Below are 17,842 nucleotides of genomic sequence, written 5' to 3'. Positions count from 1 at the left end.
AGGCTCAAGAGAGGCACACTTTTGTGGACTTTTCAGAGTGGAAGGCAAATTCACTAGCAGAGCAAAAGCCCTAGAGTGGGCAGGAAGACGGGCTCTGCTCATCCTACCTCCACCATTGAAGAGATGAGGCTAGCATGGTGAAGGCTGGGGAAGGTCTTTCCATTAAGTCACTAGTGATCTTAAAGCCAAGTCACATTTTCCAAACACTGTAATCTTTCCTTCTTTCCTCTGCTCCCGGCTCCACAAATCCCATCTCCCCTCTCTCGTTACTACAACTGTAGCTCCCTAGGGCTCCACCTGCGAGAGCCTCAGTGGTGCTGTAAGAGAGTGTTATTTGCTTGGCAACCCCTGCACACCAGAGAATAACAGACAGTCAGGAGAAGGAAAGGGAGAAGAAGCATATCAGAGGGGAAACAACATCTAAAAGAATCAGAGGTGAAACCCCAACTGAAAAGGGCTCCTTCACTTTAACCACCTGCTGCTCAGTGTCTTCTGTGCAGACGGCAAGCTGCTGGAGAGCAGGACCAGCATCCAAAACCATGCCCCAGTTCGTAGCCCCAATTCAAAGCACCTTCCTGCTTTCCACATAGTAGGAGCTCCTGTGTCATGTTTAGTTGTTCAAGTGAACCAGAAATAAATAGCTATGGTGACAAACAAGTGGTTATTCCTGAGCACTCTGATTGCTTGTTAAAAAAAAAAATACATTTCCCCAAACCCAGTGAATCCAAAACGATAAAAGAGGAGCCTGGGGATCTGTATTTCTCCTAGTATGCCGGCTGATTTCTATCAGCAAGTTTGAGAAATGTTGAAAGAACCACGCTCAACGGTCAGAACAACCGGGTTGAAATTCCAGTTTTGAAATTTCTTGGTTGTCTAACTGGAGTCTCTGTTTTCTCATCTGTAAAATGAGAATAAGGTCTACATTGCAGCATTAAAGGATTATAATCACAATTTAAAGAGGATCACAAAGGCCCTAATGCATAGATGTGCCCTGACTGTTTGTTTCCCTTCATCCTGAAGACATCTCGGAACTACTGAAAACTTCAGATTAGATTATGTCCAGATTGTTGCTTTAGCTTCAAGCCCCTCTTGCAACAGCCTGGCAAATGGGTGCCCAGCCTCTTCTGAAACACCTCCAGTGACAAAAGATCAAATTTACTATCTCCGGAAGCAGTCCATTCCATTTTCAGACAGTCTTAATCATCAGCTCTTTCTTCCCTCTGTGGAGATGAGATCTGCCTTGGGTAACAAATCTAATCCCTTTTCCACATGATAGGGTGATGCAATTAACTTAGATAAGGAAATTGAGGAGCAGCAGGTGTGTGGGGGGGTCAGTTTTGAACACACTGCTTGTTTGAGGCACTGGGAGTGCAGTTTCATGCACATGTCCAGCAAGTAGTTGATAATGCAGGTCTGGGGTTCACTAAAGAGATCAGGGATGTCATTTATACAACAACGGGATTAGAATCTGTGAAAATAAATGAAATTGCCATTCAGGGGGCAGAGCTAATGAAACATATCGAGGAATGGTTAGCAAGGTAGGAAAAAGACTTTAAAGAAGCAAGCAGGGAATTCGTGGTGAAGAGGTCAGACCAATGGCAGAGAATCAGTGAACCAGTCATTGAATTTGATGACTAAGAGGTCACCGTGGATCCCTGACAGAGTTGGGCTTCTGCTCCTCCGGAGCCTTCCGGAATTGCTTGGAACCACACCACCATGCTGAAAAGCAGATGCACACTTCCTTTCCTACTGAAAGAGAGGTGATTTGAAGACATAGCAGGAGCAAGTACAGATGACTCCAACATTTCCCAACCTGAATTTAAGATGGGCTTCTCCAAATAAGGCTCCCAGGCTTCTATCTTTTGGTGAAACTCTGTCTAGTACAGTCCCTCCTGGATGTGAACCACAATAAAGAACTCTATTTTCCTGTGTTTAATACTGCATTTGCCCACCCTACTGAACCACTGATTTTGCACACAATACTTATTAATGTCTCAGGGAACTAGTGTTTCCTGGCACATAATTTGGCACATGTGGTGAACAGAAGAGAGACAACAGTTTAAGGGACTATTGGTATCAAGGGAATTTTTTTTCTCTTCTTCTTAAGAATGGAAGAAACTTGAGTATGTTTACATGCTAACGAAAAGGAACAAAGTGCAGAATGAAAGAATGCCAAACAGGCATGAAAGGAAACAGAGCAAGCCAGGCTCTGGTAGAGGGGGTTACCTTAGCGAAAGACCTCAGCTCACTGCTTTAGCCCCATAAAATACTTTCCTTGCCTAAGTCTAGTGATCACAAATGTTCATTATTCTAAAGCATACTTACTTTCCTCAGAGGACACCGATGTTATCTAGATAAGGTTAAGGGCAGATTACATAAACCATATAAACTGATTCCCTAGAAACAGAGTGCAGTGTCCACCCTCCTCCCCAGAGTCAGACGCAATGTATCCCTTTCCCCAGGGCCAGAGAAGAGGGTGTTCCAGGTCTTTTAGGTCTTCCAGGTCAGGAGTTAATGCCCCACTTCCCCTACCCAGGCAGGGAGAGCTCTAGTACAGGATAGGTGGAGAGAGGAAATCTAAAAATAAAACTCTCCAAAGAAACTGTCTTGCCTAAAGAGCAGCTTCCCACGCACACTGGAGTGCCACATCTGCGGGGGCTGGCAGCACGGGAACGGAACAATCCTGACCACGTCACTTAAGTATTACCCTTTTGCTGGGGGCAACAGCACATTTCTGCTTCCCCCATCAGTGCCCCGGTATCTAGGCTACAGACAAGCAAGGCTCAGTGATGGAAAACAGGAGACTGAAAAGATCACCAGTGACTAGTCCAGCCTTCCTCTAGCTCTCCTCCCTTCACCGCAGGAGGTGAGCACAGCACAAGTCAAGAAAGCTGCCCTCAACAAACAAGGAGTCAAGTTGAGGGTTCATTTTTCAAAAAAGAACCATGAAGGGTCTAGTGGGCTTCACGCTCAAAGCTGGGCTCCCTCAGCTCCACTCCCTGCAGTCGGGCCAAGGACTACCAGGTGAGGGAAAAGAAAATCAAGCACTGGGAGCCGAACTGCAATTACCATTTATATCCACTGGCTATCCTCAAGTCAAACCCCAAAGACAGAGCAGTTGTCTCATTGCCAGGCAATTAGCAAATGTAGCCTTCCCTCCTAACCCCCCAGCAGGTATCAGAGACCACTAGAGAAAGTTCAACCCAAGGGTTTAACACACCCCACACCTAAGCATTAAACACACACACACACACACACACACACACACACACACACACACACAGAGCTACCTCTGGCTCAGGGGAGTAATCCCACCACCTCTTACTCTAAGGATTTTAACCTTGGAGAGATACAATGTACTTGCAGCACACTGTTTGGAGTTTTGCCAAGAAGCTAGGGCAGGAAGAAGAAAACTATCCCTACTTCTCCAAGGAGGCCATAGTGTTCACTAAGCAGTTCAACTCTCCAAGAGGTTTGTACTTTGACCTGCCAAAGTATTATAATGTGCCTCACCGGTCAAAAGCTCAACCTTGCACAGTATCTCAGAACAGCTTTCAGCAGCAATACAGTCAATGTTATATATCCGTTCCCTCCACCCACCCTTCCTGGGGACCATACACCATCCCATCCCGTGTTCCATGATTCAGACACGGCAGCAGGGAAGAAGAAAACACCGTTTTAAAAAAAGACCCAGAAGCAGCAACCTATCAGTTCTTTGGTCTCTTACAAGAGACCCTGTACCAGAACACAGCAATAGTTGATATTCTCAGATACAAATGCTGATGTCTACTATGCATATGTGGAGGGGGGGGATGCCAAGTTTTCCCCTCAAATCACAGATTGCAAGCAAAGTACTCTGAACATTTGAGTGCTGTTTGAATGCTGACTAGCAACAATCACCCAGCAGTCTTTTACAATCAGAGCAAACTGAAATTTTCTCGTACTGAGTCATTCATGAGCAAAGAGGAAGAAGCCAGCTCACAGAAGGGAGAGACACTGACCATAAAGTACACAACCTGAGCATACAGTGCAAAATGTTGCTTTAGTACTGGGAGTACACACTCCCTATCCCACTAGTTAAACACGAAGCGCTGTGTTGGCACAGAGCTCTCCTCACGCAGCACAAGGCCTGGTGCTCAGAAGTGTGACTTACCTGACATACAAAGACCTCTTCTCACTTGTTCGGAGGGACCCAGACCCAGAGCTCATGCTGCTGTTCATCATTTGTTCTCGCAAGTCATGTATCTTCGATTCAAAGCGACTGTATTCTGTCAGGGAGACAAGGGAGCAGACAGGGAAAAAATGAACCCAAGGAGCTGCACCAAGCCTGTGTGCCAGTGGCTAAAGAGCCAGAAGGACACTGGGCTTCAAAGCAGCCAGAGCCAGCACAGTCGATCTTTGCTTTGATAAGCAGAGTCCCTCCTCCAAGCACAGAGAGACAGACGTCTTTCCATTCACCGGCCAATAGAAGGAAGAAACACACCTGGAAAAGGAGTAACATTTGGACATATCAAATGGAAAAAGCTTTTATCTGCCTTGAAATCTTACTGATCCTTAAAAAAAAAACAACAACAACTGGAAAGAGGTTCCAGTGCAGCCTTCATAAATCTTTAGAGCAGGCACTAAGGCCCAAGGAGAGCAGATGGGAAAGGAGACTTTCCCAAAAAAGTGGATTACAGAGAACAGATGGCCCTGAGACATAGGGTGGAGGGGCTGGAAAGGACCTGAGGCCATTATATCGTTGTTAGGCAAGGAAGACGATTTGTTTCCAGATGACTTTTTTTTTTTGGAGGGGGAGATTGGAACCCAGTACACAAAGGTAAAAACAAACCTCACAATCAGATAAGATCACAAAGCTCTCCCCAGTTATTTCCCTTTTAACAAACAGGGTCTTTGGCTTCAGTAACAAACAGAAATTCTCCCAAACCAAGAAGTCTGCTGTCACCTTTCTCCTTCAAAATCATCTAGTCCGTGGGGTTGTAAGTCCATGTGCCAGCTTTATACCCCACTACCACCATCACAAGAGCCTTGAAACAGCCTTATCGCTCTGGAAAGGCAACTACACGTTTACACCCAACTTAAGAAAACCTGATAGAGGAACACTAATTCTAGCTGTACAATTATTACAAAAGGCTTTTTTAAATAGGGATGCTTTGCTGTGACATTCTCCTTGTACATTTAAAATATGATATTCACATGTATCCCCCCCCAACACAACAATTTTTAAGGTCTGTAACTGCTGCATAAAATGGGATATACCTAACGCACAGGCTGTGGAAATGGGAGAAAATAGGCATACCTCATTATGACAAGATTTCAGAGGAAGACAAAATTGATAGTAAGGGTTGAAGGTTGTGGAACTGCTTTAAAAAACAAACATATTTCCAGGGAAAAAGAATTCCACAAAAGCATTTTCATGCACCACAGAGGGCTGGCAAGAAGCGTCCCCATCTAGTCTGTATGACTCTACAGGCAGAAAACAAAACACCTGTTCCAACACCTGACACTCCCCTTCCCTCAGCAAAGCAACCTGACCTTCAGCTGGGTATAAAGGGAAATGCTAAAAAGCCTTAAGGGGAGGGAATGGAGTTTTAACTCACACAAATATCCATGACAAAGTTTATTTTTGTTCACTCTGGTACCAACAAAGCCAACTGGTTAAATTCATGTGTTCTTTCATTCATCACGCACTGGTGTTACGGTGATTTGTCCTCATTACTTACTCCCGTCCCTGAAATCCTGCAGGAAGCAGTTAAATCACTGACTCACCCATTAAGTGTTGGGCGAAAAAGACAGCAGCTGGACAGTGTCCCCGTTCTGAGGTTTACAAGGCAACTCATCAATATCAATGAGGTGTCACGATCGAAATGTAGAGGGTGGTGACTGGTCTGTCACAGAAGCCCTGCACTGCCCTAGAGTGCAGGGCTATCCACCTCTCCACCTGCCCAGGGAACTGGCCCTACTCCAGGGCTCAGCCCTCCACCCTGGCCCTCTCGTTGGCTCCTTTCTGGTCCTCCTCCTCACTCACGGGCTAGGAGGAGAAGTAGGTGAGACAAAGAGATTCTGACCAGGCAGCCCTCTCTTGGGGAAGATAAAGTATAACACAGAAATATGCATTGAACCCAGAAAAAAAATATACCAAATCTATCCCTAAGCCATTTCCCCCCTCTCGCAACTTGTTTATATATTCCCTTCTTCGGAACTGACTTGCCCGCTGAACTTCAACTTAGCAGCAGGTCATGGCAGTTGCTTAGTAACTACGTTTCTTAAAAAATCCTTTAAAAAACAACCACCAAACCACTATTTCCTCAAAGCTCCTAATCCAAGGTTGATAATGCTGGGCCAGAGGGCCCACTTAAAATAGACTACAGAAAGAGAACAAGGCTGTTGCTTTAAGGAATCCACTTTCTGTTTTCTATGTGCTACTAAGCTTTCAAGTCTATTAAATTGTGTTTTATTCATTTTTTCCCATTCAGATGATCCCCTTAGAGTTCCAGCTGCTCATACGTCTCTGGCTTTTATTTGTGGAATTATCCAATGTCCACTAGGCACAGAGTAGCCTCTGAATAAATGATTGTTGGGTAAATGAGGAGCAAATTAGAAAACTGTGCCCAAGTCGATGCTTCTGTTCTCAAAATAATAAACCCAATGGTTTATTTAACTGATGGCTGCCAGCTTCACTGAGGGCTTAGGAAGGTAGTTAAGAAGTATTACCATTTACTTTTATTCCCAAGGTTAACTGTTGGGAGTAATTGGGGTATACGGTTTTTAAACACCCTTGTGTGATGTTCATAACCCACAGTGGGCATCTGATTAACAGACTTTGTTTATAACAAAGAAAAATAATAAATCTATCAAAAAACATTTAAAATCGTCTTAAGATAGATAGTACCTCATCTTAATACTAGAAGCATCATTTTCCAAGGACACAAGCTTCACTTAAAATGCAACTGAATTCTAAGACCTCATGGTCCCTCCTCCCCTTCCACTTATAACTAAGGAAGCCATCGCTGGAAGGCATCTCCTAGGCCGGTCACTGCCTGGTCACTGCCTACCAGACCAGCCTCTAACCCAAAGGGCCCATTTCAAATAGGCTACTTTAAAGAAACAACACTTATTACTTAACTCTTAAGTCTACTAAACTATGTTTTATTCATTTTTTCCCATTCAGATGAACCCAACCATTTGTGACCCACAAAGATATGCACGGTGAGTCATTGCTCCCTGGTTCCCTTTGCTAATCATGGAGAGAGAAATGAGGGGGTGGGGGCACAATCAGACGTCATTCCCTGAAACAGGGTTTCTCACTGACCACCTGGGGTGCCTCTGAAAGAGCAGGATTTTGGATCCAACCCCAGAAACATTGACTCAGAATCTACTGAGCAGGCCCAGGAATCTGCATTTTTACCAAGCATCAAGGTGATTTTGATGTCCAATAAAGTTTGAAACTGCTGGCCTTGACTTATGAGTTCTGTTTTATTAGTTGAGGGAAAAGGTAAGGTAAGTATCCTGCACAATGTATCCAAAGGAAGGTAGTGCCAGAGGGCTGGAAAACTCTCAAAAAAAAAAAAATTGCCAATACAGTTGCAAATCCTACAGGAAAGGAAAGTGCTAGAGGCCTCTGTCCAATGTGCCTGCAAAGAAAGCTGATGAATTTATACTTTTTTAAAATAAAAGTAGCACATGATTTTAAAAAAATCTTTAACTTTTTCCTTTAGACATTCCTGTATCACTTCCCCCATCTCACTACCCAAAAGTAACCAGTTAGTATTTCTAGCATGTATTCTTCCAGACTTACTTCCATGTATATATTGTTTATATAAACATATATTCACAAGTCATACAGAGTCACATAAATCTACTTTTTTCACCCTCTAACAGGTCATGGAAACCCATCCATGTCAGTATATAGGGCTCTATCTCATTCTTTCTAATAGCTGCATAGTATTTCATACTATGGCTAGACCATAATTTATTCAGTCATATCCCAAATGATGTACATTTAAATTGTTTACAATTTTTAATATTACCACCAATGCTGCACTGTATATTTGTATGGGCATTTCTATAGAATAGATTGCCCGAAGTGAAACTGCAGGGTCAAATTATATGCACACAAAAACATTTGATTGGCACATTTGATTGGGTTCAAATTGAACCCCAACCTTCTGAAACCTCTATGATTGGCGGTTGAGGACAAATTGCTATTCTTAAAGCTTCCAGCAGCTTTTCCAGTTCTGAAGAAGTGGAGGCAGAATTTACCTTTGAGGACAGATTGATCTTTTGTTTGGGGAAAAAAACACTTCAATGAACCTTTTGGTTTTCTAAAAGTAAAGGCAAGACTGTAATCTGGAATAGACAAAGACAAAGAGGAACCTCAAATATTCCCTCTGCATAATCACAGAAAAGGTCAGCCTCTGGTGTGGGTGGAGTTGCTGGTTCAAAGGACTTGTCCTACCACCTATATGATGCTCTATGGACACTCCGGAAATATCTACCTCTAGACTTGACCACTCTGCCCCCCCTACTCGATGACCTCCCTGTTACTGTAAACAAAACCCCCTTTCCCCTGCACACAATCAGTGTTTCCTCAAGCTTTGCTAATATTTGTTCCTAATTGCTTCCTCAATTCACCGTTTTCTGACTTCATTGTTGTTGCCTTACTATTGATTTTGCCCCTTCATTTTCTCTTGACTATCCTAAGAGTGATGAAAAGAAGTTATTGAAAGATTCTAAGTAAATGAATGACTTAATCAGGGGTGTGTGTGTATCATGTGGGCTACTGAGGGGAGATAAAGTATGGTTGGTGCCTCACATATAGATTTAAGTTTAACAGCAGAGGACCATGCTTTCTCTTTTTGTCTAGCTCCTACAGCCCCTAGTAAAAGTAGCCCCGGTTTTTACATCAGCCAAACCAGCCAGCCCTCAGCCTCTCTGCTAAAGTATGCCCAATGTTGGGAAGCTCTCTATTCCTTCATTATTAGACTAGACAACAGTATTCAAGAGAAAATTCTTGGTTTAAGGGTCATCTCTTTTTCAAGCTGGTCCTAATTTTGGTGTTTAAAACAACATATAAAACATGATGGATCTCTTCTTCATAATAGTATGAAGGAACAGTTTAAAGAAGGTCAAAGAACTGGGAAAGCCTAGCGCAGGTTCCCAGAATACTGAATAAGCCTGAATAGAAGGTACAGTGTGAACAGGGGAAGGCAGCGGTGATGGAAGATTGGGGACCAGACTGTAAGAGTTTGAGATAAGACTTTCTTACTAGGCTAGGGGAACCACTGTTAAGTGTTTAAATAGGGACATGATAAAATCAGAACTAGGTTTGGGGGGAAGATTATTCTGGGAAAGTAATGTAGAATGGAGGACAGAGAGAAAGATAACAGAGACCAAGAACCTCTTCTACTGGTGGAGACAACGACTTGAAAGGCCTCACATAGCAGGGGGGCAATTGAGAATACAAAAAACGCACAGGATGGGGCGCCTGGGTGGCACAGCGGTTAAGCGTCTGCCTTCGGCTCAGGGCGTGATCCCGGCATTACGGGATCGAGCCCCACATCAGGCTCCTCCGCTAGGAGCCTGCTTCTTCCTCTCCCACTCCCCCTGCTTGTGTTCCCTCTCTCGCTGACTGTCTCTATCTCTGTTGAATAAATAAATAAAATCTTTAAAACAAAAACAAAAACAAAAAAAAACAAAAAATGCACAGGAATCAAGAAATATGTTGGACTTGGAAGAGAGAAAATTGACATCTGATTGGATGAAGGGCTCAAAGGCAACTTCTGAGTTTTTTCCTGAAAGACCAGGAAAAAATGGGATAATATCAGCCATAATAGAAAATAGTCATCATGTCCTCAAAATAAGCTATCCCTTCTCCAGGCTAAATATTGTTACTTCCTTATGTATGCTTCATCTAACATGGTTTCCAGACCCTGTACTACTTCTCCCTTTTAAAATCTAGTGCCCAGAATTTGTGGTGATGTCATTTCCTTTACAAAATTATAAGCTCCTTGATGTGGTTTTTTTTTTTCCTTCTCGAAGTTTGGCAATCAGCACCCTTGTTGAGTCAACAAACTTTTATTGAACGTGTTAACTCATGATAAAGATCTGACAGGACAAACCTGGACACTAATTCTCAAGTTCTGGCTCCTCAGGAACTAATTAAGAAAACATACAAAACTTTCTCCGTCCGCCCACCCCAAAATGCTAAAAACTGACCAACAAAACCACAAACCATTTATGCAAACACTGACATGTCAGAGGTTTCGAGATCTACTTAATAGTCTAATAAAGCATCAAAGAGGACTGAAACTACAAGGCTCACTAATACGAACTGCACACACATCCAAGCCTCCAAACCCGTCTCCCCTCTAATAAGACTTTGCTCTCAAATCCATCAACCTTCTGAACGACAAAACTGTCTTCTCAGGGGCGCCTGGGGGACTCAGTCAGTTAAGCATCCGACTCTTGATTTCAGCTCAGGTCACGATCTCAGGGTGGTGAGATTGAGCCCTGTGTCGGGCTTCATGCCGGGCATGGAGCCTGCATAAGATTCTCTCTCTCCTTCTCCCTCTGCCTTCCCCGACTCTAAAAATAAAGACCTGTCTTTTCTGAATAAAAAAATGACATTTGTCATTAATTTGGAAAAGCCGAAAGGGGCTCAGTTTCTTCACCCATAGCAAGTTTATTTGGGCCTATTTGATAATGGGTAGGAAAATGTTGTAGAGAGGAAACAAATGGTAGCAACAAAGGGTACTTATTCTGTACATGGTATAGACTACCAATGATTTGAACGAAGATATAAAAAAGGAAATGCTACGAAATAAAATAAAAGCCATGCCTATCAAATTTGGAAATGACACAAAGCCAGGGAGACAACTGGATGACAGACTTCAGACACACATATTGCGACAGGTAGCAACAATGGGAAGATGCAAAAAAAAAAGTACAAAAAAAGTGTAACTTCCTGACCCTGAGTCCCTGCACAAATACCGAGCAGGGAAGACAGGGCTGGATAACCGCACGTGTATTGATTAGCTATAAACTCCAAATAAGCCAATAGCTGCCCAAAGGCTCATTTGTTCTTACAGAAGTACAGGTGTTCAAATCTCAAACTCATACAGCTCTTGTTTGCCACTAGCTGAGCTGCCCTGAGCTCAAGGGAATCACCCACTGTGAAAATGTACAGAACTGTGGTGGAAATGAAGTGACAACCTCATGAGAGAGTCACAGATTTTGATGTGAATGAATAGTGTTTTAGGTTTGTATAGTTGCCTTTGGAGCGCAGACCCTCAGGATGTGTCTAAATTACAAGCATCTGTCCCAACAACACAGTTCATGTTTTCGAAAGAAATGGATGGAGCTGTTCCTTAAAGAAGAAAGAAAGAGAGAGAGAGAGAGAGAAGGAAGGAAGGAAGGAAGGAAGGAAGGAAGGAAGGAAGGAAGGAAGGAAAGAAAGAAAGAAAGAAAGAGAAGAAAAGAAAAGAAGAAAGAAAGAAAAAGGGAGGAGGGAGGGATGGAGGGAGCGAGGGAAAGAAAGGAAAAAATAGATGAAGCTGAAAGTAAAATAAGTCCATCGAGAAGATATCTGTCGGTGTGGAGGTAAGTATATGAATAGCCAAAGAGCATGTTTCTAGGAATCACAAACTGGTCTCTAGAAAAATAATATGAAGCTTATTACTTGGGTTAGTTTTTAATTATGGGGTCTACTATCTAAAGAATCTAAGACCTCTAAAACTAGACAGTTCCTCAGGTCCCTTCTAATTTTGACATAATTGTGATTTTATGACCAAATCAATGAGGCCCATAAGGAATCAAACCTAGGACAAGTCTAATTTTAATTTTTAAATATGATCCAGAAGAGGAAAATCTTCACATCTGCAAATAATCCTAAGTTCTCTGGGTCAAAAAATAATACCAAATCAATGAGTAGAAATTGCAAAAAAAAAAAAAAATTCTTAAGGCTATGTGAGAGGGCAGAAAAGTGGCAAACAGGCCTCAATATGAGCAAATATTGCTTGAAGAAAAATAAGTTCAGCTCTAGTTTTAGAACAATGGGCTTGGAACTATGACTAACCCAGAACAGAAACCTCAGTGTCATTGTTCTGGTTCCTGCACTGCCACAATGTGCTTCCTCAGCCATACACACACATAGCCAGGGTTCTGGATAGCATCCTGATACTGGAAATAAAACAGAAAACAAGACATGCCAGATCAGCATACCATAAAAGATTCCAATTTATCCCTATTGACTGGATGTTTCTTTCTTTCTTTTTCTTTTTTTTTTTTAAGACTTTATTTATTTATTTGACAGAGATAGAGACAGCCAGCGAGAGAGGGAACACAAGCAGGGGGAGTGGGAGAGGAAGAAGCAGGCTCCCAGCGGAGGAGCCTGATGTGGGGCTCGATCCCATAACGCCGGGATCACGCCCTGAGCCGAAGGCAGACGCTTAACGACTGCGCCATCCAGGCGCCCCTGACTGGATGTTTCTGTCCCCCAAAGAGCTTAGTGAGGATGCAAGAAGAGCTACTGAGCAAAAGTGCTGTCGTATATAAAGGTTTCATTACATTCAGCCGCCTGGTCTGAAATGAGTGCAATGATAAATGCTTTGATCTCACATCAAGCAAAGAAAAAGTTATTCACAGGACCTTGCCATTGGTCCTTCTCACCTATCCCAGCTAACCCAGCAGATCAGGGTAAAAGCCTCAACTAGGGCCTTTTCTCTGTTTCAGAGGAACTCCATACGGCATATTCAAATGCACGATTAACAAAGCCTTTAGCTCCTTCAACCCATAAGCTAAATTGTACGTAAGAACAACCCCAAGACAAAACACCTCATCCAGAAAACATGAGAATGAAGACAAAATATACCTTTCCCTACTCTCAAGGTAGCAGGCAATCTTGTTCATAACAATCTTTTCCACTTAACTGAGATGCTGCAACACAGTGATTAAAACACAGCATTCTATGACTAAGCTTGCTAACTTGAGTTAGTATAACTGATTTCTACATTTTACCAGCTCAACTGGGAGTCTAGAGTCAAATGTTCTTCATAGTAGTCACTCCGACAGGATCACAAATCCACTGACAATCTTTACTGGGGTATCAACTGAATCTTTTGAGTCAAGTTTCTGTGGGAGGAACCCAGAAAATGGGACCTAGAGAAAGACTCTTCTTGTTACTGTGGTCATCTGTGGTCATTTGTGGTCATTTTTCAGTAACTGATAATCCCAGACTAAAATATTACAGAACAGAATAAGATACCAAAATCCAAATCGCGCGCACGTGCGTCTGTGTGTGTGTGTGTGTGTGTGTGTGTGCGCGCACACGCGCGTAATAAAGGTGGCACTTCAAAACAGTAGGGAAATGGTGGATTATTTATATTTAATAAATGGTACTGAGGTAATTCATTAAACATTTGGAGCACAAATAAGGTACTATCCTACCCTACATCATAAATAAATTTCAGGTAGGTTAAGGTTTTAAGTGTGAAAACAAAAACAGTAAATAACTAGAATAAAACAAAAGTGAACATTTACTTGTTAAAGGTACAAAAGAAAACACTGATAGACTTGACTACATAAAAACATAAAATATCTGCACATCAAAATAAAGTAAAAAAGCAAACTACAAACTGGGAAAAACCTTTGTAATATACATAACAAAGAATTAATATTCTAACTACATTTAAGCTTTTACACATCGATAAGAACTTATGAACACACCTCAATAGCAAAATGGAGAAAAGGTATGAACAGGCAATTCACACACACAAAAATGACCAGTGAACATATACATGCACACATACACTCATGTTCAATTGTTATTAAAAAAAGAAATAAAAATTAAAGCATGAGTTAAATAACATTTTTTTACCTATCAAATTTGCAGAGATTTTAAAAAAATAATGCTCCATGTTACCAAGATCTCAAACTACACACCCTCTATACTGTTGGTGGAGGTGGAGACCAATTTGGCAAAATATATCAAGTCTTAAATATGTTCATACCCTTTGCACCAATAATTCCACACCAAGGAATTCATTCTGAAGAAGCAATATCAGATTCACAAAAAGCCTCATACAAGGATATCCATCAGTGTTATTTATTAGACAAAAAACTGGAAACAACCTAATGTCCACCAAAAAGGGAATAGTCATATGGATTATGGCACACACATGATGAAATATCATTTAACTATTAAAAAGCATTTTAGTAAGATATTCATGACAAGTTAAAAGAAAGGATACAAAACTGTTTAAATCAATGATGCTAGTCTTGAAAGAGATACATACATATTATATGATATATAAAAAGTTTGGAGGGAAATAACACCCAACACATACATACACATACAGACACAAACTGGTTATTTCTGGAGGTAGTTTTACAGGAAGTTTGATTTTTTTTTTACTTTGTATTTTTCTGTATTTTCCAATTTGCTATAAATCTAAATGCAATACAAAAATAAATATAATTTGAGGAGAGTGGGGAGGCACACTGAATAGGACAGGCCCAAGGACAAAGCCAGGACACACGCACCCACTAGAATCCCCCCCTCCACACTGCTCCTGGCTCATTCATCATTTTCCTCTGGGACTGATCTTTCAATCAGTTGCAGACAAATCCCCTTAGACATATTATCACTATTATCACCTCACCACCATCTTATCCAAGAGTACACCAAAGAAGACTTGCCATTTCCTTGCCAAAATCTAGATACACCACATCTACCATATTTCCCTGATCTACTGGTCCAGTGACCCTGTCCCCTCAAGGCAATTTGGCCACTCTGACATGACTTGTTTGAACCTGGTAAACCAATACTGGTTCCTGTGCTCATCATTTTTTTTCTGAGTGTTTCCAAAACAACTCTTAATAATCTAGTCTGGGGGCACCTGGGTGGTTCAGTCAGTTAAGCATCTGACTCTTGGTTTCTGCTCAGGTCATGATCTCATGGGTCATGGGATCAAGCCCCATGTATGGGCTCCGTGCTCAGTGGGAAGTCTGCTGGAAGATTCTCTCCCTCTGCCCCTCCCTCCACTTGCATGCATGCACATGCACTCACGCACTCTCTCTCTCTAAAATAAATAAATCTTTAAAAAAATAATCTAGTCTGGAATTTAACCCAAGATTTGCAAAATTCTTCCTCCTTTATGAAAATCTGAAGAACGTGTATGTAAATCAGACCTTTAATGTACATATTTATACAAAGTATATTAATTTTCCTCTTTTGGTCTATTCGAATTATTATCACTTAATTTCATCAAGTGGAAAAATCCCCACATCTCTACGGCCTTTGCTTTTTTAAAGATATCCAAATTCAATGAAAAGTAAACAAAGGTCCATTTCAAGAGAATGAAAGCCTTATCACAGGAAAGAAGAGGGGAAGACAAAAGACCCTTGTTAAAGCAAGACGGTTATTAGCTCAAGACTTTGCGATTCGATAACAGTCTAGGTACAAATAGAACTGTAAATTGAATTTGCAACTCAATTCCATTTATCTGACACAAAATTTGAGGTAGAAGAAACATTAGAGATCATTTTGCACAGTCCCCTCATTTTACAGATCAGAAAACTGAGGCTCAAAGAGATTGACTAGCATAAGATCATTCAGCTAAACTTAAAGTAAGAACTAGGACACCCGAGTGGGCTCAGTCGGTTCAGCGTCCAACTCTTGATTTCAGCTCAGGTCATGATCTCAGGGTTGTGAGATTGAGCCCCACGTCAGGCTCCTCGCTCAGGGAAGATCCTCTCTCTCTCTCCCCCCCGCCCCTCCCCCACAAAAAGAACTAGAACCCAGGACCTTGGTTCCTCCTCCAAGATGATTCCCATAGTATTTAATGACTTAGCATTTACACACACACATACACACACACAAAAAATATATATGTGTATATTTATATATATATGTGCATATATATGTATATATAATATATACACACACACACATTATTTATATATATTCTTAACATAAGGGAGCAAAAACTGTATTTTTTCAGTGACAATGACAGGCCCAAATTATTCTACTTCTCCTAATTCTCTTCAAAACAATAAAACAATTTCCCTATCATAGAATATAAGGCTAAAGCTTTAAATAAATCAATAGTGTAAATAACAGGGTCAAGATTTCAACAAGCAATACACTGAATTAAAAGGAAATCTCGAAGAGCTATAACTAAATAAATAATTCATTCTCATTCCTATATATCACTATAGTCATTCTACCCTATCAGGAAAACTGATGTCTTATAGGATTTTGTCTCAAACCATCTAACAAGGAAAAGCAAGCCCCTGCCTAGCTAGGTGCAGAATGCTTTGCCAACTCTAGCTACCATGTCCCTGGGCTACATGGAAGATAGAAAACTCCAGCACAAACACACACACCTGTATATAAAGTTCAGCCCAGTAGGCAAAACTGGAAAGAAAGCTAACATTTTTTTCTCTTCTAAGTTTTTCTCCTAAGTTTACAAACTTTAGGGCTGGCTTAAAAGGGTACAGCCACTTTGAGAAAAAGTTTGGCAGTTTCTTCAAAATGTTACATGTTACCTTATGACCCAGCAATTCCATTCCCACCGATGTGTGTGTATGTGTGTGTTTGTATGTATCTCCAAGAGAGTTGAAAACATGACCACACAAAAACTTGTCTATGAATGTTCACAGGAGTATTTGTAATAGTCAAAAGGCAGAAACAACTCAAATATTCATAAGCTGATGAATACATAAATAAAATGTGATAAAGCCACAGGATGGAATATTATTCATCCATAAAAAAGGAACAAAGTACTGATACATGCTACAACATGGATGAACCTAGATAACATCATGCTAAATGAAAGAAGCCAGACACAAAAGACTACATATGGTATGATTCCATTCATATGAACCAGCCAGAAAAAGTAACTTTATAGAAACAGAAAGTCGATTAGTGGATGCCAAGGGCTAGGGGAGGGGAGAAGTTGGAGGAAATGGGGAGTGACTGCTAATGGGACAGGGCTCCTTTTTGAGGTGAGGAAAATGTTCTAAACTTAATTGTGGTGACAGTTGCACCACTGTGAACATTCTAAAAAAACACTGAAGTGTATGCTTTAAATGAGTGAATTGTAGGGTATGTGAATAATCTGTGTGTGTGTGTGTGTGGTTTTTGTTTTGTTTTTTTTGGGGGGTGGGCCCTATCACTTTTATCAGGTCAGCATTCCTAGCTAAAATTATCTACAGCCAAGTCTTCAGCCCCTCCAGCACTCCGCGATAAGAGTGAAAGGTAGGCCCTTATCCTCCTGGTTCCCTCTAATCACCTGAGCAATAACATAGTTGGCCTGCTCTGGTCTCAAGTCAATTTAGAAAAGAAATAGGGTGAGAATCCAATCAGGGGATGGAGCAAAGCAAAAATGAATGGGAAATAATAAGCACATGAAAAGATGCTCCATGTCACTAGCTGCTAGGGAAATGCAAATGAAAACCCCAAAATATTACTTCAGACTTACCAGGATGGCTAGAATCAAAAAGACTGACACTAACAAGGGTTGGTGAGGATGTGGAGAAAGTAGAACCCTCACTGCTGGTTGGAATGTGAGGTTGGTGTAGCTGCTATGGAAAACAGCCTAGCCAGTCCTAAAAAGGTGAAACATAGAGTTGCCATATGATCCAGGAAGTATACATACCCAAAAGAAATGGAAACATGTGTCCATGCAAAAATTTGTATATGGATGCTCATACAGCATTATTCATAATAGACTCAAAGTGGAAACAACCCAATATCTGTCAACTGATGAATGGATAAACAAAATATGTTGTATGCATATAATAGAATATTATTCAGCCAGAAACAGAAATGAAGTCCTGG

General features: G+C 41.3%; 1 protein-coding gene across 1 annotated transcript in view; it reads right to left on the bottom strand.

Moving 5' to 3' along the window:
- The window catches only part of DLG3 (discs large MAGUK scaffold protein 3), a 53,770-nt gene that overhangs the window by 21,764 nt on the left and 14,164 nt on the right, over positions 1 to 17,842 (bottom strand). Inside the window, 1 exon segment of the mRNA XM_026485795.3 lies at positions 4,154 to 4,268. Within this exon segment, the coding sequence (XP_026341580.1) occupies positions 4,154 to 4,268 (115 nt within the window).

The sequence above is a fragment of the Ursus arctos genome, chromosome X (assembly GCF_023065955.2).
Source record: "Ursus arctos isolate Adak ecotype North America chromosome X, UrsArc2.0, whole genome shotgun sequence".
In the NCBI taxonomy this organism is placed as follows: domain Eukaryota; kingdom Metazoa; phylum Chordata; class Mammalia; order Carnivora; family Ursidae; genus Ursus; species Ursus arctos.
Note: the sequence above shows the minus strand (reverse complement) of the source record. Positions and strands in the feature narration are given on the sequence as shown.